General features: G+C 45.3%; 1 protein-coding gene across 1 annotated transcript; it reads right to left on the bottom strand.

Moving 5' to 3' along the window:
- Window positions 1-858: 858 nt before the first annotated feature.
- NUDX23 (nudix hydrolase homolog 23) lies at window positions 859-26,980 on the bottom strand. The gene is made up of 7 exons (XM_087375724.1): window positions 26,654-26,980; window positions 26,221-26,352; window positions 25,996-26,072; window positions 25,702-25,837; window positions 9,998-10,138; window positions 9,711-9,769; window positions 859-1,621 (listed from the first exon to the last, which is right to left on the bottom strand). The coding sequence occupies exons 1-7, from the start codon at window positions 26,900-26,902 to the stop codon at window positions 1,561-1,563; spliced, it is 855 nt and encodes a 284-aa protein (XP_087231850.1). The 5' UTR covers window positions 26,903-26,980; the 3' UTR covers window positions 859-1,560.
- Window positions 26,981-27,372: the final 392 nt, after the last annotated feature.

The raw sequence follows: 27,372 nt of genomic DNA on the forward strand, positions 1-27,372 counted from the left end.
ATACATCCAAGGAAAGTGAATCTTTTGCAACCCAACCCAGAAGGACAAAGAAAGATCCTTTCTTTTCCCAAGTTCGATGTGACAAAGGGCTATTTGACTATATAACAAGAAGCAGCCATGGCCTATGGTCCTAAGAGGTCATATAACACTATCTCAAGGTCCCATACAACAAATTGACTCGACCTTTTTGAGAGAGGCTTTTAAGTGCATGGAATATTGGACATACGAATAATATTTTCCATGACTCGTTGTAATTCTACCTCTCCAACAAGAAACTTTAAGGTATGGGGAAAATTGGTCATCATGCTACATGTATAAAAATGAATTGAATGTATAAGAACATCACGGTTTTGTTACTGTCTGATTGTGCTTAGTGATTGCATAAATTATATTTTTCAATGTTCTCATAGTCCTACATCATGATTTGAGAACTTCAAAAAGTAACACACATTTCATTTAAACTAAAGATTTTCAACTTGAAAATGTAGATGGTTGGACAAAAGATAGCTATCTAGGTGTTTAATTTGGCATAACAAAAAGCTTGGAACCCAACAAAAAATGGAAATATCATTCTCCCCCCCCCCCCCCAAAAGTCAATGTGGTGCATTGTGTGTTATGCTTCATACAAAATAGTATCTTTCAATCACTACTCTTGATATCTATGAGAGAAGGTATTCCATTGCCTAGTTTTCTCTTTTATCGCATTTAGGTCATAGCAATGACATTCCATTGAGTAATGCTTAGTAATTGCCTTGTTCCTAATATTAGACCCATCTTTTTTGCCAAATTGAATTTGTTAATTGTTGGATGGAACAAAGACTTTACTATACGTGATAGTTTGGAAGCTAAGAAGCTTTACACATTTTAAATCGGAATATTTGAGGAGAATGGTACAAAGTTGGTAAGGACTACATCAATATTTTGAGGATTCTTTTAAAAGGCACCTCTATGACCATGACCAAGCCAAATTGCAGCTGGTGCCTTTGATGAAGTGGATTCTCTTCCAAATTGTCTTGTTGCTGCTTGCTGACCTACGTCTATGTGCCATTCACATAGGACTTCACAGCCCAAAGCAAATGATTTCTGATAAAAGATTGACTCATTCATTCAATATTCTATATAAAGTTGCGCTTACAAAACTGGCACATGAAGGTTGCTTGAAAGAGTTACCTTCACAAAGAAAATCCTTAGCATACACCATGTGGTTTGTGGGTCTTACCAAGGCTACTTAGTAGTGGTATAGAAATGGAATCAAATTCTAGAATAAGGTCACCTCTTTGAGGTCTTCACTCCGAACTTCGTCAGAACGGATCCAATAAAAACTTCAATAACTCTTAATATGCCCGGAAAAGGGAAACTGGACAGATACCAATAACAGGACAGCCCATAACACAAGCAACATTACCAGCAAGCCATCTTAAATTATTTAAATTACTCGCAACGCCTACTTAATACCAGCTACCCAATCTGCAAAGAAATATTGGCACAAGCTAGGGGCCTGGTTTAATGACTGCACACAAGGCATCCATGTCAACGTGTTTGCTTCTAAACTGCCAAGCTTCAACTGTAGATGTGATCCCTGACATCATATCCAAGTGGATCTGAAGGGCTTGCACCAGGTCTGCAAATTATTAGAGTCAGAGGATTGTCAATTAGCTTCTCTCTCTCTCTCTCTCTCTCTCTCTCTCTCTCTCTCTCTCACACACACACACACCCCCATGGGTGGTTCTTCTGAGAGAGAGAGTGCACATGTGAGGGCAACACACATAAAAAGAAAGGGACATAGGCACAAGGACACCCATCTGCATATGGGGGGCACACGTGTGCCTATACACGAGCAAACACACTGATGCAGACAGAAACAAGCAAAAGAGTGAACAGACACATTAATGTCTTCATATGCTTTAACATATCTATTGCATCCCATGACCTACTCAGCCTTAATGGAGGCTCTCATTCTGATATGAATTCAGTCAACTACCAAAAAGTCTTTCAATAGAGTGTCAACGGCAGAAGGATAGCCAAGAAAACATCGTATCATCATAAATCTCCGTTCTAACTGTAAGATGGGCAGTTTGAGCCTGTAAGTACATGATTAGTGTTAACAATTAAGGTGACCAAAGAATCCTGATCGACAAGAACAGCGTGAGATAAGTAATAGATATTGCACAGGTATGTGGAAATCAATGCTTTCATACGCTTATATTTCATGCCTCTCTAATTGCCCTTGAGGAGATGTAGACCAAGTCATATCTTTAAGCCTAGCAGCAAGCCAATCCGCCAAAACATGAGTTATTCAGGAAGAATTTATCTCGAAGAGCACCTTGCCTTTTCCTTCTCTCACGCTTTTAGGCCAAAATTAACAAGATACTTTCAAGATGTACACTCATCACCGAAGTTTGAACAACCAGTATCAAAAGAGATCTGACTGCCCAAGCTTGACGACTTTCGGGATAAGTTTGATAGGCTTAAGACAATAACAAGATCGCACTACCAACAGACCAAATTATGAGGGTCATGATGAGGGGGGAAAAAAACTTCCACATAACTCAGTTCTCTTTAAATTGCATCAGCTTATATGTAAGTGAGGAAGAGAACTTTCAAGGCAGAAAAGGTAAAATACGTCACGTAAATTATGCTAGACAAGCAGCACCTTTCTGCCTACAAGATGGTTAGATAAGGCACAACTTACAAGCTAGTTCTGATAATCTGCAAAATCACTTACCTTCAGCTGCATGTTGGAAGGTCCAACCTCACCAAGCCTTTCATTTCAAAGATGCATGCAAGGATACCAAATAAATTAAAATTGGAAATTTGATGAGACAAGAAATCGATCAATTGTTGCACATAGGAATCATTTATAACATAGATAGGAGTTATTGGTTGCTTCCTATTGTGATTGTAAACAAAGAAAAATGGAAAATTGTGTATATTATAGAAAATTGAGTGAGCTTTTTCCACTACCTTTCACTGACAATATATAGGACACAAAATACATTTATTATTGGATGGATGCAGTGGCTCCAATTGAATTTCGAAGGCTTTAGAGGATCCGAGGAAAAGAAAACTGTCATCACCATATAGAAGCAAAACACTAGTAGGGTGATGTGATTTCGACAACCACATGCACTGGTAACTTTTCGCAAGTTCATGATGGAGACACTCCAAGAATACATAAAGGAATTCCTATCAATCTTTCTAAATCTACAGCACAAAAGAGAAGAATCTTGGCATGTTAGTCAAGTTTTCTCAAAATATAAAAAACTTCAATCTCACACAATCCCCACAAATGTGTCCTATGATTCTTTGGAGTACTCCTAGGTCATCCAAACTCTAAAACGGGAATAAAGACTGAATTCAAAAAACAAAGTAATACAAAAACAGGACTACATACAAAAGGTTTGGGGAGTAATCGAATCCGCCTTGACCTATGCTCCTGGGACCACTTGGATCAAGAAAAGGCTTGATTTTGTCGGGATTTGTCTGTGATGGAAAGAGTTCTTCGTTGAGCTGCAGCAACTAGACGGTATTATTTTAGCCCATGTTGACTACCTACACCAGCCTTTGCCAGTGGTATTTGGAACTTTAGTAGGAATAGCTTGTGTGGGGAGTCAAAGAAAATACCAAGTCTTCTTCCTCGAATCGAAAACCAACATCTTGCCTATTAGGATGTCCGGGCCAAAATGTTCAGGTAAGCTTGTTCCCGTTGTTCATCTAGAATAGAAATTGAATCTCTGGTTGTTCTACTAGATCATGCTAAAGACCTCTTTGACGGCCAAAATCTTTGTTCAAATGGGATAATGCATTCCATCCCATAGGCTAGGGAGTACGTGGAGAAACTCGTACACGGCATATGGGACTTTCTAGTCCCGCGAACCCGTGGATTTCTAGATAAAAATGGCTCCAAAGCACTTGATTCATGCTTCCCACTTGCTTGTTGGCTTTAGGGTTGTAAGGCTAAACGGCTCTATAAACAATGGAGAGTCTCTCCACTAGCTACTCAATTCATAAAATGGATTCCTTGATCTATTACGATCTCCTTGGGGGCACCAAAATGGCAAACAATATGGCCAACAAAGAACTTGGCCATCGTGATCACATCGTTTCATGAGGTGGCCACTACTTCATACCATTTTGGCAAAGGAATCCGTATCCACCAAGATATACTTTTTTGTTGAGACGAAGTCACTGCCCCACCTCTCGAATGGAAGGTGGGTCACAATAGGGAGAAACTGATGGGTTTGGTCTCCCTTGGACAATCCTCATTGGCAGGCATCACAAGTTTTTACATTGGTCTACCTGTCCTTCATGACAGTTGGCCACCAATACGTAGCCAATAGGATCCTTCAAGCTATCATTTGGCCCGCAAAGTGGCCTCCCGCATCCTGAATCAGGGAACTCTTCTAAAATGAAGGGGGATCTCATTGGAGGCAACACATATTCCGACGATTCCCCCTTGCCCTTTCATGGTAAAGGGTTCCACCAATGATGCTATACTTACAAGATTGCAAGGCTAATTTGCACCCTTGATTTCAATCGAACTACTCTTGGACATTTTCAACTTGGAGATAGGTCCATGTGACCGCGTACCATTCTCGAATATTGTTGAACTAAACTAGGGTCTCATCGTGTAGCAAGGTTTCTTTGCTATACCACCATCCCCTCTAGCTTTGCTTCATCTGTCTATAGTCTCCATGTCATCCTAATCACCGGTTACTTGACAATTGAGGATTGACTGCAACCTTGAGGGAACTCTTGCAAGATCACGATTTGTTAGCACTTAGCCCTAGTATGGCCTTGTAGGCCAATTATGACATTTAGTCCTAGTACACCTAGGTCTCTTAGGACATTTTAGTTCTTAATTGACTAGTTGACTTTCGGGCCACATATTGGCCACTCTTGTACTTTCTTCATTATCCATTTGCAATTACACTTCAACACTTCAATTCCTTTAGCTTGTTCCTCATTCTAGCTTCCTTCCATTGCTCCCCGCATCCAACCGTGGCATCAAAGTACGATTTCTTGCTCCTACCTACATCCTCCCATGCTCCAGCTTCATCCCAACTCACTCCAAGGAGGTAACCGCCACGGGTGAAGACGGGAGCCGACCCGACACACGATGAAGCAAAGATGGGAGTGGATTCTCTTTGTACACTTCAAGCATTAGTCCAAGGGTTTGGGAGTTTTTACAAAATAGCAATATAGCACTGCCTCGACTTGAGCCGCATTACATATCTGCAGCTGTTGTTCGAACTCCCGCTTGCTATTCCAACCCCCGCAAGCTTGCCATTGCAGCTGTTGACGGTCCTTTATCGTTTGCACCACCATTACAGGTGTCTTTAAGCTGTTCTAATTGCTGAAACAGCCCCTGTTGCTGTATTTCAACCAGGTTCAGCTCCATAACAAGGTGTTCGCACAACTGTACGAACATCCATATAGTCTGTACGACTGCATGGACCTTCTGTTTTTAGTCATGTCGTAGTCTCTACAGAAGCACCTTGCTGTCCATACCAGTTTTGACACGTGGCAGTCCACACAGTACGGATCTTTTGCTGGTTCTCAGTTCCAGCTGTGCCCATCAACACTAGCTGGTAGCTGAGTTGATTTTGGTTCACATTGGCTTGGAATTTTCACATTGTAGTGAAAATTGGGGCTTTTGAGTTTTTTGTCAAACACATTGCAGCCAGGGTTGGAGATTTGCAGACATTTGCTATTTTTAGCATTCTAATTTGGCAGATTTTGGGGCTTTTTGAGGCCATTGACAGTTTATTACAGTGATTGCATGCTCGCGCATTGACATTCAACAGAAATTGCTATTTTTCCTCTTTCTAGCATACTTTCCTTTTGGGAAACTTGGGGCTTTTGCAGAATGGACACTTGCAATCATCCCCTTTGCCTTGGGGTTCAATTACAGGTGACTTTTGAGCAGATTTGAGCATTGGATAAGCTTTTGCAAGGTATCTTTATGTTTTGATGCATTGACATTTGCACATTGTTGTAATAATACATTGCGGGTCATCCTTTTGCATTTTGCTCAGTATTTTGGGCACTTCATTGGGCATTCACATTTGCACAGCTTTTGCAGTTTTTTTTTTGTTTAACATTTGTAGATTAGTGTCAGCTTTTGAGCAGCAGGCTCATTGCAGTGATAGCCTTGAGGCTTTGACATTAGCAGGCCACCTTTTTTGGGGATTCCCATTTGCCATGGCCAACATTGACTTGTTTGGAATGATTTCAGCTGATATGGTACCAAATATCCCATGTGGTGGTACCTAGTGCACCCGTTCCTGGTATCTAGGAATTTCTAGGGTATAGTATCTAGATCGGAGACTAGACCGACCTCTCCAAAACAGGCACCTATTGCCATCGCATCCACTACAACTGGAGCTCCTGCTACTACAGCCACTTCTGGCTCTACTACCTTTGCGCACTAGATCCTCCTACACCAAAACAGACCCACTGGGATCAGAGGGATGCCCAAGCACATGCGCTGATTGCATTTGAATGCAAGAGATTCATTATCCCTCACATCAGATCTTACAAGGCAGCCAAGGATGCACGGGATACTTTGGCCCATTTGTATCAGGTTCATAATGAGGCCAGAGTTGCCTTCTTGAGAAAACAGCTTGACGGGGTATATATGCAGGAAGGGACAGCATAGATGTCTATCTCACCAAAGTCAAGGACTTTCATGGGCACCTTATTAATGTGGGTGAGATTGTACCAAATGCACAGGTAGTTTCCACGACACTTGATAGACTCCCTGAATCATACCAAGGATTTGCTACAACATTGAGGTTAGTGGCCATGGCTAATCCCAACCACTATACCTAGTTCAGCTTGTTTCCCTACTCTTGCAGGAGGAGCAGAGTAGTCAAAACCGGGTTGCTTCTATAAATGCAGATCACGCCTTTGCCACAAATCACAGGGGCAAACGCAAAGGTGGGAAATTTTACAGCAAGCCCAAACCTTCATCCTCTTCTACCCCTGCTGATTTGGAAGAAGAAAAGACTAGGCCATTATATTTAAGTGCTGAAAGCACATTGCTTCCAAGAAAACCAAGCCATGACATATCTGAGTGCTGGAATCGCATAGCTTCCGAAAAGAAACTGCAACAGACCAGAAGTGCATTGCTTCCAAGTCCACGACATAATTACTGCTGAAAACCAAACCATGACATATCTGAGTGCCGGAAGCATATTACTTCCAAGAAGCACCTGCTAGCAGGGATTTGCAATCACAAGGGCACCAGCTGCCCATGCGTACAGCAATAGGCAGCACATTTTGCTCATGATGAGTGGGCATTTGTTGTGACATGCCGTTATAATCCATCGTTGGATGCTTCAGCCATATCACTTTCAGATTCTGACTCTAACTGGTATTGATAGTGGTATTTCAGACATTGAGTGATGCTCCCAAGGGAGACATTGTCACTTGAGCAAACAATGCCTCTCATCTTGTCAAAATAATTGGACAGGTTGAGGTTATTTCTGTGTCAGGGGACACAGTCACTCTTCTAGAAGTGTTGTTTGTTCCACGCATCAAGAAAAATCTGATTTCCATTTCAGCCATCTCTACCAACGGCTTCAGGGTTCTTTGATGGTTATCGTTGTGCCATTTATCACAATCAGCATGATAGCTGCATTGTACTTACTCGGGCACTTTCTAGAGGGTTGTATCATAGATGCATATGAAAATCAGCCAGCTATTGAAGCTAATGCACTTGCCTATGCTCCTAAATCTGTAAATTCAGACAAAAACTTATGGCATGAGAGATTGGGGCACCTCAATTATAATAGTCTGGTCAAAATGCATTCACAAGACATGGTTTTGGTCAAAGATGCATGCACTTAAACAGCACATTTGTGAGGACTACTTGTTGGGTAAAATGCATCAGTTCTCATCACCAAAAGATGTGACCCTTGGTGCATGTAGGAAGTTGCTTAGTGCACATTGATATCTACGGTCCGATGCAAACAGCTTCTCTTGGGGGTTTCTATTTTTTTGTCCCTTTTGCGGATGCCCCCAACAGCACAAGTCTCACCCGGTGCCTTAACCTCACGCGTCCCATCTATATTTGTTGCTGACCCTCACCTTTGAGCAAGGGCAAGGCTAAGGCCACCTTGCCAACCTCTCCACGACAGCAGGTCAGCTTCACTTTGCACGCAAGACACGGCTTCCTCGCAGGCCTCTACAACCTGATCTTGCCTATGTGTCTTGAGCAGATGCTCCATGTGTAAGAGTGCCTCTACTCACCAGACACACATGGGTCTATCCTCTCAAGGTCAAGTCTGATGTCTTTACGTGCTTCAATAATTTTTTTGCCATAGCTGAAAATGAGTATGAATGTAAACTCTTGACCCTCCGTACAAATAGGGAGGGCGAGTATATGCCTTGAGAGTTAGCTGATTTTTTGGCAGCCGGGGGCATCATCAATGCACTCCTCACACCCCTATGTATGCTTAAGGGCAAGTCCTTGCCTAATAAATTTTGGGCCAATGCTCTCATGTGCGCCAACTATGTGTCGAATAGGGCACCTACTCAAGCATTGAAGACAATTACACCTATGAGGCATGGACAGGTCGTAAACCGGTGCTTTCTCACATGAGGGTGTTTGGATCTTTGGCATTTGCTCATATTCCCTCTCAGCTGAGGCATGAGTTGCAAGGCAAGGCTTTCAAATGCATCTTCATAGGCTACAGCTCACAAAGCAAAGGTTACAAGTTGTTTCAGCCACCTTGCAGGCACTTACCTCTGTTCCAGGACTGCAGCAGTTTTCACCATCCCTGCATGACCTGCCTAACCCACATATCTATTGCCCCTTTGTCCTCCTCGTATGGGGCTCACCAGTGGGGTCAATGATCTCTGACAATGTATTCATCATGTATCATCACAGAATGAAAGAGGAACTTCAAGCACATCTCAATCCGTTTCGCGCTATGTACTTTGCTTCCCTTTGTGATTTCATCGACTGCACTTTGGACACTTCTTGCATGTGCGCTTCATGAGTGCATCCTATGTATTCTATTGCATGGCCTCTGTTTCACCTTAGTAATTCGCTATGCCGATACTTCGTTTTGCTTTGTTATAAAGTGTCTAAACTTCACCCACAGGTTTCCATTGTTTGAACCACTTTGAACTCGTTCATTATGTTGTTCGATTCAATTCATCCATATGGCTTTTAATTTTGTTCATGGTCTTCTTCTACATGAGTTTCAACTAGTATTTGTGGTGTCTAGGATTCAACTGACAGTTTATGAAAAGGCAACCCAAAGGGCCACACTACACCTCGCTCCCGAAGTTTGGGAAAGATGAAAAACTCAAGTAGAGCAAGAATCAAAAAGAGGATCAAATAAAAGAGAGAGGATCAAACAAAAGAAGAATGAAATTTTGTCTTATTCTAAGAGCAATATCAATCCACCCACCTATTAACAGACTATCATCTCTAGAGGCATAAGTTCTCCTTCTTTGCCATTGTGCAAATACTTCTGTGCATCGTCCCTGGCACATAAGTAACCCTCCCCAATACATTGTGCGCCATCATCGAAAGAAACTCTCAACTTGTTGCTCAATGATGGTATCTTGTCAATAAGATCTTGACAATCTTCAAAATTAGATTGTGGGACTTCTACTCCAACCTTTACTTATATGCATAGTGAGAAACTGTTGTGTTCACAAGAATCTCCAAGCATCCTTTATCAAAAAAGTACCTTTTGTCAATAACGCCATGATGTACCCTGATGGTCCCTGCTTTGAAGTCTTCCATGTACTGCAAGACACACAAGAATGATGATGAGAAGCAACACCAACATAACAATCAAGCTCAATCGACTTCATAAGGACACCATCAATCCCCCCATATAAACTGCAACAATGCACACACTACACAGACTACTTTGATCACATCTCAAAATGCTATTGTAGCTCCTTCAATCATTCAAATCCTAAAATATGTTCCAAAATCGAACCTCGCTTAGAAGCAGGGTTTTAAGCTTACCATTTTCAAAGCCACACGTATTGCAGAGAAAGCAATTTGCTCGAATGGTATTTCATCAAGTTTGAACAAGGCACACTCTAAAGATTCGCTACCAGGAGAAAAGTAAGGCGTCTTCAATTTCGCACGAAAAATTACGTAGCTCTGCTCTGCACACACAAGAAGTCTGTAAATGGCCTTGAAATTTGGATTCACAAACTAGTAACTATTTGATGAATATAAAGTGCCAAGAGATAGTAACCACTTTGCTTAGCAACAATTGCATCTAGTTCCATGTCACCACACTTTAAGAAAATTATTTAAGATACATACATTGGAGCATTTTCTAGTTATTGCTCCAAGCTTGTATAAATGCATGCTGCTTTTAAATTTTCACATAACAACAAAGAGTATGAACCCACCGTATTCTTTGGTTCTGGTTCCTCTAAAAAGGGTTGTTGATGCCTACTTCTATAAACTCTCTAAAGGACTTTCATCTTAAACTATTATGTCGACCTATAATGGTGATTACAGTGATGACATCCTAGTGAAGTTGTCGCAGCCTAGGATTGGTCCTAGAATAAGTGAGCCGTGGGCAAAGCATATGAATGTGTACTTAGGCCCTTGGGGTGAGCAGTAGAAGTCAGTGAGGAAAAAGGACTCCTGGGGACCAAGTACCATCAAGTAAGGATCACTCACAACCACGGTTAGTGATGTTAGCCCCTGGGGCTATAGGGTAAGTGAAATGACAGCCACCTTCCAAGACCACTGCCATGTAGAGAGGCGGAGGAAAAGAAGAACCGGCTCCAAGAGACACAAGGCTAGGTGACAAAGCATGCAAGCTGCTCACACAAGTCCAATTCCTAGTCGCAATAGTGGTAACAAAGCGAGCAATCGAGCAATTTTGTTATAAATGTTGTGGACTTTCAAAAGAAAGCCCCAGTTTACTAAATGCATATTAAGAGAACTTCTTAATCATACTGAAATGAACAGTGGGTCCCTCTTGAATGACATAAGTCCTAGTTGAAAAGGATTTATGTGGCTAATACTAGACTTCCATGTATATTATGACCCTAGGGACTACATACTATCTCAATCTGCTCTTAATGTATGAGTTGCTTGAAGTGGTGAACCTCTGGTCCTTGGCAACGGCAATGGAAATTTGGTTCACACTGGTCACTATTTCATCCTCTTGAAGAACATCAAGAATTCCACAACTTGGACATTCCCGCTCTTCCTCAAGCCTTGGGATCTAGGTTCATGTGCCATCCTCACAAGAGAGTTTCTGCCATATCGAATTGTTGGAAAGGTCACCTCCCCATCTGTAAGCCCCCAAATGAGGAAAGCATGGGGGAGGGAGACCTAGGGCAACATGTGCCGAGAAAAGAGACACATGGGCAGGATAATGACTGCCATGTGGGCAGGGATCAGAGCGAGAAAAGGCGCCAACATGGAAAGGCATGTAAGCAGGCTATGGGCTTGCAACAAGGCCTTGATCAGTGGCACAATTTTGGGCAGGTCAAGGGCTTGGCAGCAGCATCCAAAGGGCAGGAACTACAGCAAAGGGAGGGGCTGTAAAAGGGCTGCATCCTGCCCCTGTTTCCCTTGGCCGCTCCGGCTGCCTGCCCCCCTGCCCTCTTCCGCCTCCCTTCATCCTCCCTTCGCCTCCGCCTTCTCCTGCCTCCATCTCCGCCTCCTTCCCTCTCATTCCCCCACCTCCACTCCTCTTCCCCCTCCCGCCTCCACTTCTCCTCCTCCTCAGCCTCTTCTCTGCGAGAGTTTTTGTGCTTGTTCAGAGAAAGAAATCTTGGTGGTGATCCTTGCTCTGGCCAGAGGGGCTCTATGGCAGCACCCTCGAATCCCCAGCCGTTAAGGTTATCCTTTCTCCAGCCGACAAGCAGCAGGTAGAGCATGCAGTCCAGTCACTTCAGGACAAAGCAGTTGTGGGCAGAATATACCTAGATGAGTCCAGGACATGCCCAAACTCATCCTCTAAAAACACAATATAGTGCAGTTTCAATCTCATGATAGTCACTCATAAGGTTGAAACCCATAAACTCCATCACGCATAGCAAAGACTAGCTACTATGACATCCCCACTAACGTCATCAACGCCCAATAGTGGGTGTAGACCATAGTATAAAAATATGCTCTCACACATACAAATCCACACACCCACACATACTTGAGCATCCATTTATACAAACTCTTAGTACTGAGTTTCCGTCGGCACTCTGGAAGTGAAGGGCAAACTCAACCATGACGAAGGCTAGCACTCAAGGAGAATAGTAGGCAGAATAGTGGGCCTCACTCCCACAAGGAGACAAGTGAGAGTGGATCCAAGCGAGCTTGACACTAGAAGACCACATCCATGAGGTCACCATCTACGGAAGAGGTGTCTTCCTCATCCAGCTGAGCTCTCCTGCTATTGCCTTGACACTTGTGGAGCAAGGCCCCATCCTCCTTGGCCCGCATCCGATGTACCTTTGCCCCTGGTACCATGGCTTCACAGTGGAGGACATGGACACGACACACCATGTTTCTCGATTCCAAGTGATGCTCTGCTTCCCGGGGCTTCCAAAGGAATAGAGAGCCATCCTTCCCTCCGTTGGTAGACTGTTTGGCATGGTGCTGGAGTCCCTGCCAGATTCGGCAACTTCAGTGGTAGTAGATGAAGATCAATTTGGTGGTTGAGACCCTAGAGTCCCTACCAGAGTTGATCCTCCTCGAGACCCTTGAGGGGGGTACATTTCGTTAGAGAGTAGAGATCTCCGGTTTACTAGGCCAATATAGCCCGAAACTACCCTCGTGGTCAGGGACAGACTCCTCCCCCCCAACCCCCATAGGACAGGAAGAGTCAGCAGGCCAGGGCCCAGCACCCCCTCAAACAGGAGCAGCAGGAGTCCCAGACCCCCTGGGTGACACCTTCAGAGAGAGAGTGGTGTTAGATTCTCACTGTGTCCACCTGTGAGCCCCCGATTTGAGGGGACAAGGGGCAGTGAGAGGTAGGAGGGCTGGGAGAGAGACTCAGGCCAGAACCAGAGGGAGGATAGCATGGTAGATATAGGCGACCAGCACACGGGCTGGTCGCAGCCTGCAACAGCAGGTAAAAGGGGGCTTTAGGCCTCACAGGGAGGCTCCTGCAGCAGCGCAGACTGGCTGCCCAGGGCACCCTTATATAGGGACCTGTGGCAGGCCAAGTCGGCCCAACCAGGGCCACGGACCAGGGCCAACCCTGGTCAGTTTAATGGGGCCAACCCTGGTCAGTGAAGGCAAAGAGGGTTGGTATGTTGATAGCGGAGCTACCAAGCACATGTCTAACACAAAGACTTGGTTCAAAACATGGAAAGTACACACCCGGATTCCGAAGTTTCTGTCGGGGATAGCCGGACATGTCCTGTGAAGGGCATTGGTAGCATTCCTTTCATTACGACCTCGGGAGAGGAGAAGGATATCTCTGGAGTACTTTATGTACCCAACCTCTGCAAGAACTTACTGTCTGTAAGTTAGATGGACAAGAACAACATGTCAGTTCTCTTTGAGGAGACAAGGTCACCATGACATCCAAAGCAAATGGACAGATGGTGGCCCAAGGAGTCGAAGAAAACGGACTGTACCGCCTCAGTGCAATGTTGGTTCATGAAGACAACGGAAAGTCCAAACTTTGGCATGAGCGCTTCGGATACATCAGCTATGGAACCTTGGCTGAAATGTCAAAGTCAAAGATGGTGGATGGACTTCCACCCATTACAGGGAAGGATGGTGTCTGTCGGGCTTGTCTAAAAGGCAAGCAGCACAGGGACAAGTTTCCACAAGAAGCCTCGTTTCGGGCCAGCAAACCACTTGAGTTGGTTCATACCGACATTTGTGGCCCAATATCTATAGCATCGTGGGCAGGATCCAAGTACTCACTTCTCTTTGTGGATGATTTCAATAGAATGACCTGGGTGTATTGCTTGGCTAAAAAGTCACAGGCTTTCGAGAAATTCAAGGACTGGAAGGCCAAAGTTGAAAAGGAGACAGGGGAGAATGTCAAGATGTTCCGTACAGACAGGGGGGGAGAATTCACTTCCAATGAGTTCAACACATTTTGTCGCAAGCATGGGATCAAGCGACAACTCACCACAGCACATACATCTCAACAAAACAGGGTAGCCGAGAGGAAGCCGCAAAACCACCACGAAGACAAGGCTTGCTATGTTACGAGGGAGGAACCTTTCTAAAGCCTATTGGAGTGAAGCTGGCATTTTATGGTAAGAAGCCCTCTATCACTCATCTTCGCATTTTTGGTTCTAACGCATGGGTGCATGTGCACAAGGAAGACAGGACCAAGCTTGAATCCCGGAGCAGAAAGTGTATCTTTGTTGGGTATAGCGAAGAATCCAAGGCCTATCGACTCTTCGACCCAGTAAAGAAGCAGATCCTTATCAATCGAGATGTCATCTTCGAGGAAAAGGAGCCTACACCCCAGGAGGAGCCTCAGATTGAGGAGGAGGAGATTGTTCAATCCCCAAACCCACCCCGCCCCAGGTTGACCATTCAAGAGGTGAAGAAATCGGAAGCTAATGTTCCACAAGGTACTGAGGAAGACCAGGATGTTCCAGAAGCAGTTCCAGTTCCTCTTTCCACTGAGAAGCATAAGAGGTTGCCCCAATGGTACCTAAGAACATTGGAAGACTCTCAAGTTACCAATATACCTGAGAGTAGCAATTCTGGATTGCGCCGGTCCCAACGTCTTAAGAAGACCCCATCCGTGAACTTTGCGTTGGTGGCCCAGCTTGAAGAGCCAAGGACCTTCGAGGAGGCGAAGGACATTCTAGAATAGTAGGCTGCCATGCAGACAGAGATGGATGCTATCCTGAAGAACAATACCTGGGACTTAGTGGCCAGGCCCCCGCGACAGAAAGTCATCGGCACTAAGTGGGTATACAAACTTAAATACAAATCAGACGGCAGCTTGGATAAGTACAAAGCAAGGTTAGTGGTCAAAGGTTTTGCTTAGACTGAAGGCATGGATTTTGATGAAACTTTTGCTCTCGCATGATTACTATCCGGACAGTGATTGCCCTTGCTACCCAATTCCAATGACCTATTTTTCAAATGGACATGAAGTCCGCATTCCTTAATGGAACCCTGGAGGAGGAGGTGTACGTCGAGCAACCACAGGGCTTTCAAGATCCAGGTTTCCATTAAAGGTCTGCAAGTTGAAGAAGGCGTTATATGGGCTGAAACAAGCCCCCACAGCTTGGTACCAAAGGATTGATGTATTCTTTCAAAAGATACGGCTAAGTCGGAGTCCTTCTGAGGCAAATTTCTACTTGTTCATTGAGAAGGGGTTGCGATTGGTACTCATCCTCTATGTTGATGATCTTATCTTGACAGGTGACCATGCCAAGAAGATTTCCCAGGTCAAGGAGCTACTCATATCTGAGTTTGAGATGATTAACCTTGGGTTATTACACTACTTCCTTGGGATAGAAGTAAAACAGGCCAAAGACAGGATCTTCATTTCACAGGAGAAATATTGCAGAGAACTTTTGAAGAGATTCCAGATGGACGATTGCAGGACAGCAGTAACTCCCATGGAGGTCGGGCTCAAGCTAAGTGTTCACAACACATCCTAGCCGGTCGATACTCCTTTGTACCGACGATTGGTAGGAAGCTTGCTTTACCTTACCAATACTCGACCTGGCATTTGTTATGCAGTTGGGCTATTATGCCAGTTCTCTGCTTCTCCCAGGAAGAGTCATTGGGATGCAGGTTTACGGGTACTGAGATATCTAAAGGATACTTGCACCTATGGGATCACCTACACCAAAGGCATCGAACTAGGCAGGTTCTGTGACAGTGATTGGGCCGGTGATGCTGACACCAGAAGATCAACAACAGGATATTGCTTCTTACTTGCATCTAGTGCCATCTCTTGGCTGAGTAAGAAGCAACCCATAGTGGCCCTTTCATCTACAGAGGCAGAGTACAGAGCCGCATGTACAGCAGCTTGTGAGACACTGTGGTTGAGGTGGATTCTAGAGGACATGGACGTGTGTCAGGAGGACGCAACAGTGCTGATGTGCGACAATCAGAGTTGCATAGCCATTGCCAAGAATCCAGTGTACCATGCGCGGACCAAGCACATCGAAGTTCATTACCACTTTGTTCGAGCGCTCATCATCAACGATGTGATCGAGCTCATGTACTGCCCGACCGCCGACAACTTATCCGACCTCTTCATGAAGGCACTCCCTCGAGAACATATGGAGCACCTCATCAGACGTATGGGGATCGGCCCACAATTGTGACATTGAGGGGGGGTGTTAGATTCTCATTGTGCCCACCTGTGAGCCCCCGATTTGAGGGGACAAGGGGCAGTGAAAGGTAGGAGGGCTGGGAGAGAGACTCAGGCCAGAACCAGAGGGAGGATAGCATGGCAGATATAGGCGACCAGCACACGAGCTGGTCGCAGCCTGCAACAGCAGGTAAAAGGGGTTTAGGCCTCACAGGGAGGCTCCTGCAGCAGCGCAGACTGGCTCCCTAGGGCACCCTTATATAGGGGCTGTGGCAGGCCAAGTCGGCCCAACCAGGGCCAACCCTGGTCAGTTTAATGGGGCCCATATGGTCGGCACACCAGACGGTACCAACCCTGCTGGTCGGTCATCTGAAGGGGCCTGGGCAGTGCCTATAAAAGGCCCACTTCTCCATTCAGCCCAGCATCCAGTGCAATACTAAAAGCCCTTCTCCAAGGCTGTGTTTAGCACTCAGATCTGGTGCAGTTTATGAGAGAGAGTCCATCAGTTTTCTCCAGCACTCTGCCGTGTTTTGTATTGCTCCCTTGGAGCCATTTTCTGCCCACCATCCGGTGGATGAATATGCTCTCTCTCTCTCTCCGTCTATATTTATTTCTGAGTGTGTGTTTGTTGCATCTGTGATCATCATCTGAGTTGAGTGTGAGAGTTGGAGAGATCTTGGGTGGAGGATTGAGTGATTCATTTCCTCTTCATTTTCTAACAAGTGGACCCACGTGGGCAAAAAGAAAAAGAAACAAAGAAAATTGGCTCACCAACAGGCTAGACGCAGGGGGTGGGGGGGGCGAGAGAGAGAGAGAGAGAGGGGGTCAAGAGGCAGCAGGCACATGCAGACAAGGAGCCGCAGGAGCCCTTGGTTGGAGACCCCTCCACCCCAGCAGGAGGGGCCACGGTTCAGCCAGGTGATCCTCCATTAGTGGAGATACAGCGACCAGTCACCCTTGCGTCAACAGCATGCCTCGGGGAGCTCCTAACGTTGCGATGGCTGAAGCTGCAGAGGGTAGCCCAGCAGCGGTTGAGGAAAAAGGGATCCAGAGCCCAAGTGTGCCCGATCAGCACGGCGGGCCTGTGACCCCCCCTGTTCCCTCCCGCCCCCCTCCCCCTCCGAAATCCTCTCCCTTTCCACGCCCTCCCCCTCCTCCCGAGCTCCCTCCTCCCCCCCTCGCCGCTTCTGCTATGGTCATCCTCACCACCTGCCCTCCTCACCCCGCCCTCCCCGGCTGCAAAAAGCCTTCCATCAGGCTGAGCAGCAAGTCACCTGAGCAAATAGCCTGCTCAAGGCTCACCAGCAACCTATGCTGGTAATTTCGCTGACACAAGGTGAGCAATCTCCTGCATGCTTGTCACAATCTGTGCTCGTCTTACCAAAAGTATTAGCTGCGAAATAGCCCTTCTGCAAAACTGTTCCAGCCAAACGTTGTAGCACTTGCAACATGGCATTTCGCAGCTCTCTCTGCTGCAAGCCCTTATCTGCAATCCAGAATTCAGCCTATGCTCTTCCAAAACGCTACATGTGCATCCTTCACCAAGACAAGCACACCAAAGGGTATTTTCGTTTTCCTCAAAGCAACAGGTCAAGGCTGGCTCTGATACCAAATGAAACGGCCCCAAACCTTTCAGCGCCCAACAGTAGATGTAGACCATAGTATAAGCATATGCTCTCACACATACAAATCTGCACACCCACACATACTTGAGCAACCATTTATACAAAGGTCTTTGTTCTGAGAAGCCCACGGAAGCTCCATAGGGGCACGCAGGCTGACAGAGTTTGGAGCTGCCAGGAGGATGTAGAAGTTTCAAACAAAACAAGGAATTCTAGCAACCAATTTCACACACAATGATGAAGAACAGAAACTGACGACAGTTTATCTTCTGTGAGAAAGTCAGACACCATTCCTTTCGTCAGCCTCTCTCTCATCTCTCTCTCTCTCTCTCTCTCTCTCTCTCTCTCTCACACATAGACTAGGGTGCAGAACCAAGAGGCTGGAGACCCCTTCCCCCCCCCACCCCCCTTTCTCTTTTCAAGTCTTTATTTCACAGATAGAAAGAGTTTACAGAGTTCCAGATTTGCAGCTCGCAGGCTCATTTAAAAACTTGAGAAAACCAAATTACAAGGGGGATTAGCTCCCCTCTTAGGGCAAGTGCCATGTGTCATTTTCCTAACCATCTCTAGTTACATGCCAAATAGATTGGCAGCTAAGGAGCCTTTGTAGACCTTGGTCACATGAGTATCTCCTGGTTGCTTGCTAGGCTCCATAAGCTTGGGATATTAATATTCTCTTGAAGACCTGCAACAATTATATAAATGCACATAGTTTGCCCTTCACCTCCGGAGTGCCAACAGAAAATCAGTTACCACTTCATCAGATCTCCCTGCTGCTCTGCAATGCAGCCGATGGTAAGGAACTGTCGTGTGCTGATCCTAGGCCTCCTTGCTGCTCCTGTCTGCAGCCAATGTCCAAGGGAAAAGGAATCCTGATCCCTGGCCTCCCTCCTGCTGCCAATTGTATGAGACAACATGAATCCCCCTCCAGGGGTTTATTTAATGCATTGAAGCCTCTGAATTGGCTGACCGGCTACAGACTGGCCAACCAATCTGTCAGCCAGCCTATTGCTGAGACCTGCCCCAGCCCATCTGCTGCCTTCTGGACCTGCAACCGGCCACCTGCAATCTTCTCAGGCCTTGTACCTGCCCACTGCACCTGCAGTTCCATGTTGTACCAGTGACTATTCCTATGCAGTCTGCCCTTATCCTACAGACCGCTTGGCTATCCCCATTGGGCCACACCATGCTTCTGTGAGTAGATGGTGAGTGAGAGAGAGCAACAGAGAGTGAGAGCTGGAAGCTTGGAAGCTGAAAGCTTAGTTGCAATAGAAGAGTGTGAGAGTACAACACAATGAGAGAAAGATAAGGTTTTGTCCTAGTGACAAAACCTTCGTAGTCACTAACCATAGTTAGTGAACTAACTGCGGTTAGGGGGAAAAACCTCTTAAAGAGGGAAAAGTGCCCCTAACTAGCTTATTATATTACATTGGTCACTGCTGAATTATATCTATAATTCTAACACCCCCCTGCAGTGCCAATGTCATGTACAAGCCTGATCAATCACCAAACGGATATAAGTTCAGGGCACTGCGAAATGCCTCAAACTTTTCACGTGGTAGTGCTTTGGTGAAAATATCTGCAACGTTGTCATGTGTGGACACAAAGATCATACTGATCTCTCCTGCATGCAACTTCTCTCTAACGTAGTGATAATGAACCTCAATGTGTTTCGTGCGAGCATGAAACACTGGATTCTTTGCCACTGCAATGGCACTCTGACTATCAGTGAGAATTGGAGAGGGACCCTCCAAAGACAGATGAAGATCAGCAAATAGACGTCGCAGCCAGACACATTCAACTGTTGCTGTGAAAGCTGCCCTTTACGCAGCTTCACATGATGAGGTAGCCACTGTAGATTGTTTCTTGCTCAGCCATGAAATGCAAGATTTACCCAAAAAGAAACAATTGCCACTAGTGGACTGCCTAGTGTCATAATCACCAGCCCAATCTGAATCACTGTAGGCATGCATCTGCAAGTCACCCCCCCTGGGAAATAGTAAGCCAAAAGACTTTGTGCCCTGCAAATAACGGAAGATGCGCTTAACTGCCTGCCACAATGCTGAAGGCACGCACTGCCAAAGATTGTTTCATTTCTTTAAGCTTGTCTTTGCAATCCTGGAGCTCTTCTTCTTTGTGAATTAGAGTGAGTCAAGCTTGTGCCACTACCTTCGTCTGTTGAGCATGTGCAGATGTCAAGGAGTTATTGTAGGTCTGTAGGATTGCTGTTGCTTGTACTGCTGCTATCAGCTGTGTTTGACTTTCCTGGAGGTTGGAGGTCACATCCCTCACTGCCTTCTCTCCATCCAAACTCTTACTAGGTGACCTATTGATCACATGCACTACAGTCTTCATTGCCTCAGCCCAAAAATCACCTGAAAGAATTGCATTGGAAAAGCAACCAGCCTTGCCTTATATCTGTCAATGGAGCCATCTGGCTTCCGTTTGACCTTGAAAACCCATCGTGTGCCAATGGCATGTTTACCCTGTGGCAAGTCCACAACATCCCAAGTCTGATTTTTTGCAATGGACTGCAACTCATCGTGCATGGCATTCATCCAATGCACATTATCCTTTGCCTCTTCGAATGTGGCAGGCTCCTCCTCATCAAGGAGAGTATCTGCATATGCTGATTCCACTAAATTAGCACCTTCCATGTGCCTTGCTGCACTGCAATCCTGCCAGATAATGGAGCATCAAGTTTACTCTCCCTGAGAGTCTGTAACAGCCAATTTGGGACTGTTTCTGCTGCATGTATGTCTGCAATTTCTTGCTGCACCACCTGTTCCATTGCCTGTGGAGGGGGCAAGATCCTATGGCAGAACTGAAGCATCTGGAGGTTGCTGTAAATTCTGATTTGCATCAGAAAAATCAGCAAGGGAACCCAAGGCAATGGGTAGCAACCCCTCAAAGACATCCTCTGAAGACGAAGGCATTTGAAATTCAACCTGAGTGTGAGCTGAATTTTCAGAAAATATCACATCTCTACTTGCTATGATTTTGCGTGTAGCAGGATTGTAGAGACGGTACCCCTTGCTTTCTGCACTGTATCCAACAAATATGCATTTGATGGCTTTATCTGACAATTTGTGCCTAAATTCAACTGGCACATGTGCATAAGCAAGGCATCCAAAGACTCAAAAGTGATCCACTGAAGGCTTCCTCTCATTCCAGACCTCATAAGGAGTTTTTGTTTTTAAAGCCTTAGTGGGAGCCCGATTCAAAATGTAATTGGCACACATCAAACCCTCTAGCCAGAATTTATAAGGCATGTGTTTGCTTTTCAGCATACATCTGTCCATCTCCATGAGGGTTCTATTTTTCCTCTCAGCTTTGCCATTTTGCTGAGGGGTCAGCCTGACAGTGAGTTGATGCACAATACCCTTGCCTTTGAGAAAAGCATCAAATTCTGCAGATAGGTATTCCCCACCTCTATCCGTGCCCAATGTCTGTATCTTGAGTCCGGTTTCATTTTCAACCATGGCTGAAAAGTGTTTAAAGACCGTGAACACTTCAGATTTCTTTTTCAGCCCATAAACCCAAGTAAAATTGAAGTAGTCATCAATAAATGTAACGAAGTAGAGATGACCACCCAACGATGGAGTCCTCATGGGACCACAGACATCACTGTGTATAAGCTGTAATTTGCGGACAGCTTTAACTGAACCATCCTTCTTGAAGGGGAATCTATGCATCTTACCTAAAATGCACCCTTCACAGGCATGTGGAGGAGGTATCTCAAGAGGTGGCAATGCATCAACCATTGAAAACTTCTGAAGTGTCATCAAGCTGTTGTAATGCATGTGGCCATGTCTGGCATGCCATAATTCTGCATTTTGCATGGCAGCTGTAGGGGTAGAAACTGCAAGAGCATGGGCTGCTCTTTTCTCAAAAATATCAAGCTGAAAAAGCCCACGCAGCAGAGTACCAGATAACCTTAAGGCATAGTCAGCTTCCCTGTCTCGGACAGCACATTTGTCATCCTCAAAGATGACCTGAAATCCCCCTCTTTTAAGAGTGAACACTGAAAGGAGATTTTTGGTTATGCCAGGCACATATAAGACATCTGAAAGTCTGAAAATTGAGCCATCAATGGCAGTGAGCTCAACCTCTCCTGTGCCACGTACTGAATATGACGAGTTGTTGGCACAAGTGACTTTCTTACCAACGGGAGGTGGATGCAAGGAAGTAAAAAGACACTTCCTAGAAGTGATGTGCTTGGATGCACCGCTGTCAAAATACCATGTGTTCAGTGTTTCATTAACACTGAAAGCAGATGCATCTGTAGAAGAGTCATAGCTGCAAGTCAAAAATGCATATGTATCATCACTGCAAGAGGCTGTACTATCCCGAGCATCTGGAACAGCCAACCTAGAATCTGAAATGCAAGATAAAAAGGCATAATCCTGTCCAACAAAGTTGGCTACAACATCCCCACTGTCAGATGCATGAGGAGCTGAATCTGAAACAGCCATACCTGAGCTGTTTTTCTTTTCTTTTGCAAGCCTTTTCCTGCATTCTGCTATGTGATGACCTGGCTTTTTGCAGTAGTGACAAAAACCCTTCTTCTTGGGCTTACTTGCATCATTTTTAGCCTTATGTGAAGGCTGTCCTGACCCACTGGAAGGCTGATTGACTGATGTCTTTGCCTGTCCCTTTGTTTTGTATTTAAATTTTGAGAGCATGGCTTGTTCACCTGCACGTGAAGCCAAATTTTTCCTGGTCTGCTCTTCCTGAAGCAGAAGTCCTATCAACTCATGAAAAGTGAGAGGATTTGCACCCCCCTTGAATGATAAGTTCAGCGAAGTGTGAAAGCTGAGATAAGACTCGGGAAGAGAATTCAGAGTGGTTGTAATCATCTCTGAATCAGGAATAATTTCATCTATGTTTAACAATTGCTCTCTGAGATCCTGTAGCTTTGTGAGGTGGACTGACATGGAGTCACCCTCTTCCATATGTGTATTACTCAACTCTCTTTTCAAGAAAGATACCCTTGCATCATTCCGTGCTGCATACATGCTTTCCAAAATATCCCACGCTGCCCTGGAAATCTTACACGACCGGATATGCGGAATGATAAATCTTTTCACTGAAAGAGAGATGCATGACAAAGCTAAGGCATCCCGTGAATCCCATCTCTTCTGGTCTGGAGTAGTGACTGTAGCTGCACTAACAACTTGTCCTGCAGCTGCACCCTGTGCACGACCTCTTCCACCTCCTTGCTGAGGAGGGGTAGCAGGTGCAATAACTGCTGGTCGGATCTCATCCCCATTGACATAATCCCATAAATTTCGAGAAATCAGAATATTACGTACCATGAAACTCCAGAGGGAGTAGTTGGTACCATCCAACTTGTCTACTTGTGAAAGACCACCGAACTGGAACTCGGTCTGATTTTGATGGGCCATATCTGAGAAAAAGATTGAAGCAGATACAAAGCAGAATTCCCTTACTGGGAATGAAATGCACAACTCCCAAAAAACACAGCCAAGCACGGGCTGTAAATGCAACTTAGATTTCTGTACTTGCACTCTCAGAAATCTGTCCAAGCATCAAAAACTCTCCAAAATCTGCCAAAAGTGCTTCAAACACTCCAAGAAAGGCAATATGAACTGAATACTCCAAAAAATGCTCTCCCAACACAAAAGCCCCAATTTGTGACTTGAAATTGCAACCAGAAAGGGGCAAAATTACTAAAAGCTCCAAATCTGCAATTTCTGCACAAAAGCCCCAAATTTCAGACTAGATCTGCAGATCTGTCTGTAAAAGCCCCAAATTTTAGACAAAATCTGCAATTTTTGCTCCAGATGTAGCTCCGAAACTACACAATGATTGCAATGTCTGCAACATACAAAATGCCCCAAATGTACTCCCAAAAAACTGAACCAAACTATGGTTTTCTGCAAGATGTGCCTGCCAAAGAACACCTGCAGATGAAGAAGCAGTGCAAATCTGCAAGTACAGATTGTACGGATGAACAGATTGTTGCCACACGTGTGGTACTGAAGAACTGCACGCAGATCTACGGAAGGTACAGTTGGCACGGTAAGTACGGACTGTACGATACGGTAAGTACGGACTGTACGGTAAGTACGGAGTGTGCGGTACAATACGTACGATCTAGTACGGCAGGTACGGAAGTGACGGCGCAGGTACGCTCAAACAGACGGGCTGTACGGCGAACCTGTACGGCGCTGTGCGGGAGCTGTACGAAAGTTGTACGGCGCTGTGCGGGAGCTGTACAGAACCTGCACGGGAGCTGTACGGAAGCAGTACTGAGGCTGTACGGGAGCTGTACGGCGGGATTCCGTACAGTCGTACGGACTGTACGGACGAGTTGATGCAGGCTGTAGCTGGAGGCAAAGGGCTGGAACTGAAGGGAGCAGGGAGCCCGGAGCTCTTGAACCTGCTCTGATACCAAATGTGAGTAGATGGTGAGTGAGAGAGAGCAAGAGAGAGTGAAAGCTGGAAGCTTGGAAGCTGAAAGCTTAGTTGCAATAGAAGAGTGTGAGAGTACAACACAATGAGAGAAAGATAAGGTTTTGTCCTAGTGACAAAACCTTAGTAGTCACTAACCATAGTTAGTGAACTAACTGCGGTTAGGGGGAAAAACCTCTTAAAGAGGGAAAAGTGCCCCTAACTAGCTTATTATATTACATTGGTCACTGCTGAATTATATCTATAATTCTAACAGCTTCAGCCATCTGCTGCTCGTCCTGGTACACCCTGTACTGTCTGCCTTGCAGCCGTACTGATTCTGTACTGGCCTGATGTCCCTTGCAGGTCTTGTTGCAGCACCTATACATGCTACCTACATGGCGCACTGCCTTTACCCTCTGATCTGCCCATGATGTGGCTTCTCTCAGTCCAATCTCTACTGCTGGTACACCTCCACCACACCCTCCTCATTTGTGGGCTCACAGGTGGGGAGATGACAACAATAATCCCAACACGTGTGCCACCGTCACATGGGAGCAATGTGAGAGCTTGTGCTATTTCTGCATTCTTGCTATCCTATTGTAACTGCTGGTGTGTGTAATCATCCTGTGAATTGATGCCTCGCCATACAAATTGGCCGCTCCCTCACCTTTGTTAAATGGTGCAAAAAAATTGAACAGGGCATTCAAATGTGAATGCAATGGACAGGCTGCAATCTAAGCAAGATAGCTAGTAGTTCTTTGTCTGCATTCTTGCTGTCTCTTGTAGATGCTGGTGTGTGCAATCATCTTGTTTTGTGAACTGATGCTTCGTCATGCAAATAGACCGCTCCCTCACCTTTGTAGCGCAAGAGCAAGCTTTTTCAGTCCCAAGATAATGTGTGATTCTGTTACCTGTTTTTCTAAAAATTTCCTAAATCCAATTTTGACACTCTGCTGGTGGTTCTTCCAGCAAAGCAGTTTGTTGTTTTGTGACATTCTTGCAAGAATGAATTTTGCGTGTTTCACAGTATTAAAATATTTGATGATAAGCAGGAGACAAAAAAGGAGTTGGAAAAGGAACCTTGGGAAGGTAGTAGTTGAAATCTGAATATATAGAGGATGTTACCTCGACACATGATCTCAAAAATTGTGTAACTTTGAACCACTAATGTCAACTATAATTTGGAGCTAGAAGTTGTCATGAAGTCTAAACTGCAATCTTCTTTACATTTTCTCTTGAGCTGGCCATTTTGATCATCATCGTATTTTGCATGTGCTAGAAAGCAAGAAGATAATAGAGCACTGGTTGCTTCAGCAGTAGAAGATATCGTGGCATTCTGCACTTTCAAATTTTATTGTTCAAAGGTTACAGAATAATCCCTTTTACATTTTCAAACACACCTGACCAATTCGTGGGATGTCCAATTGAGCAAATGGCGCTTGCACATCGACCTCTGCAGTAGCTTCCTCCCAAGTTTCCCTAACCGCTCCTTCCACGGCAGACTCACCAAGTTCCATATATCCAGCAGGAAGAGTCCTGGAGCATTTTATTAAATCCCGTACGAAACAAGAAAACACGTACACTTTTGGTGCCAAACCAAGAAATCAAAGGCAAAACAGATTACTGGCGCACGTAACATTAAGTCTGGTAAGGCTGGCCATACATGCACTGATTTTGTCGGACAGAACACGTACCAAAGTCCATAGGATGGTTCTATGCTTCTCCTACACAGAAGGACTTGATTTTCGTGTATCACCAGGCAACCGACAACCTGCCAAAGCGTATATACTAAGATACCCCTGGTGCAACGATAAATAGCTGAACAAGTAGATTTGAGTTCGGCGTTCATTAACACAGGTGGTATTAATAGCTGGAGGCAATCCTTTCACTTAAAGGGATTGACAGTCCCGATAGCGTACCATTTTCGGGTTTTGATAATGGACACGACCGCAGACTGTACAAACGGCTCTTGGTTTTTCCTCTCCATTTGGGATGCGTTGTTCTGTCGGACCACCACAGGAAGGACAGAAGCTGATCTTAGGGCCTGCTACCTGGAAAATCAGAGCCCGAAATGCCATGATATTAACTTTGCGCTGCCTTACTCCGGGCAAGTGAGAAATTGAGCACCCTACATCCTACAACGGACGTCCCCTGCTCCGCTCGCACCCATTCCACACTCCCTGCGCCCTCTCTCTCCTTGTTGAGTCAATCGCAGCTCTCTATCTCTCTCTCTCTCTCTCTCTCTCTCTGCCTGCCTGCCTGCCTGTATGTCTATCTATCTATCTATAACCCACCAAACCAAGAAATTCGATAAAATGAGCATCTTATCTACTTAAGCTGGTTAGAACTTACTTGAAGAGAGGCATTTTTCTGCAGTGCGGCCGATGTCGAGTCCATGGAGCTGCGAAAAGGCAACGAACGACTTAGGCGAGGGAACCTTTTACTGAAGCGCAGGGGGTGCGGAAGAGGGAAGTAGGGGGAGGCAGAAAGGTGGCCAGAGAGAACTCGGAAGGGGGAAGAGGAGAACAATTTATGGAGATCTGAAGCAAAGGCAAGGTGGTGCTGAGAAGAATGGAGGAGGACGCAGCCAGCTCTTCCCATGGTCACCCCCTTTAAACTATCCCTCTCTCTTCCTCTCTCTATTCATAAGGTTACATATAGTCACGTGACTCTAATTTTGTTCAAAAAACCTAGGCCTCTTTGCTCCTTAGTACTTACCGCCTTTTAAGTACCACATTTGCTTTTGCCTTTGCTTTTCAGGTGGACTTAGGTCTAGCCTCTCCTTGAGACTAGGACCACCCCTCGAGAAGGAGCTTCCCTGACAACTCCACCCAATTATACCTCACGTACATCGACTCCCGCCAATGGTACCTTAAATGCAAGTCTCCAGCAAAACATTGAGCCCGCAAATTTTGGATTTCTCCAAAATCCACTCTTATGGCGTGACCATGATACCCATTCTCAATTCAACGGATTTTTTACATCGCGTGGTCGAGACCTTATATCCTCTTCATGCAAGGCAGTGGGTTTCAAAGCCTAGGAAAGAAGATGAATGTCGTCCTGCAAAGGTC

Source organism: Dipteris shenzhenensis, chromosome 6 (assembly GCF_047967505.1).
Source record: "Dipteris shenzhenensis isolate YYH24624 ecotype China chromosome 6, Dip_SZ_1.0, whole genome shotgun sequence".
Classification (NCBI taxonomy): domain Eukaryota; kingdom Viridiplantae; phylum Streptophyta; class Polypodiopsida; order Gleicheniales; family Dipteridaceae; genus Dipteris; species Dipteris shenzhenensis.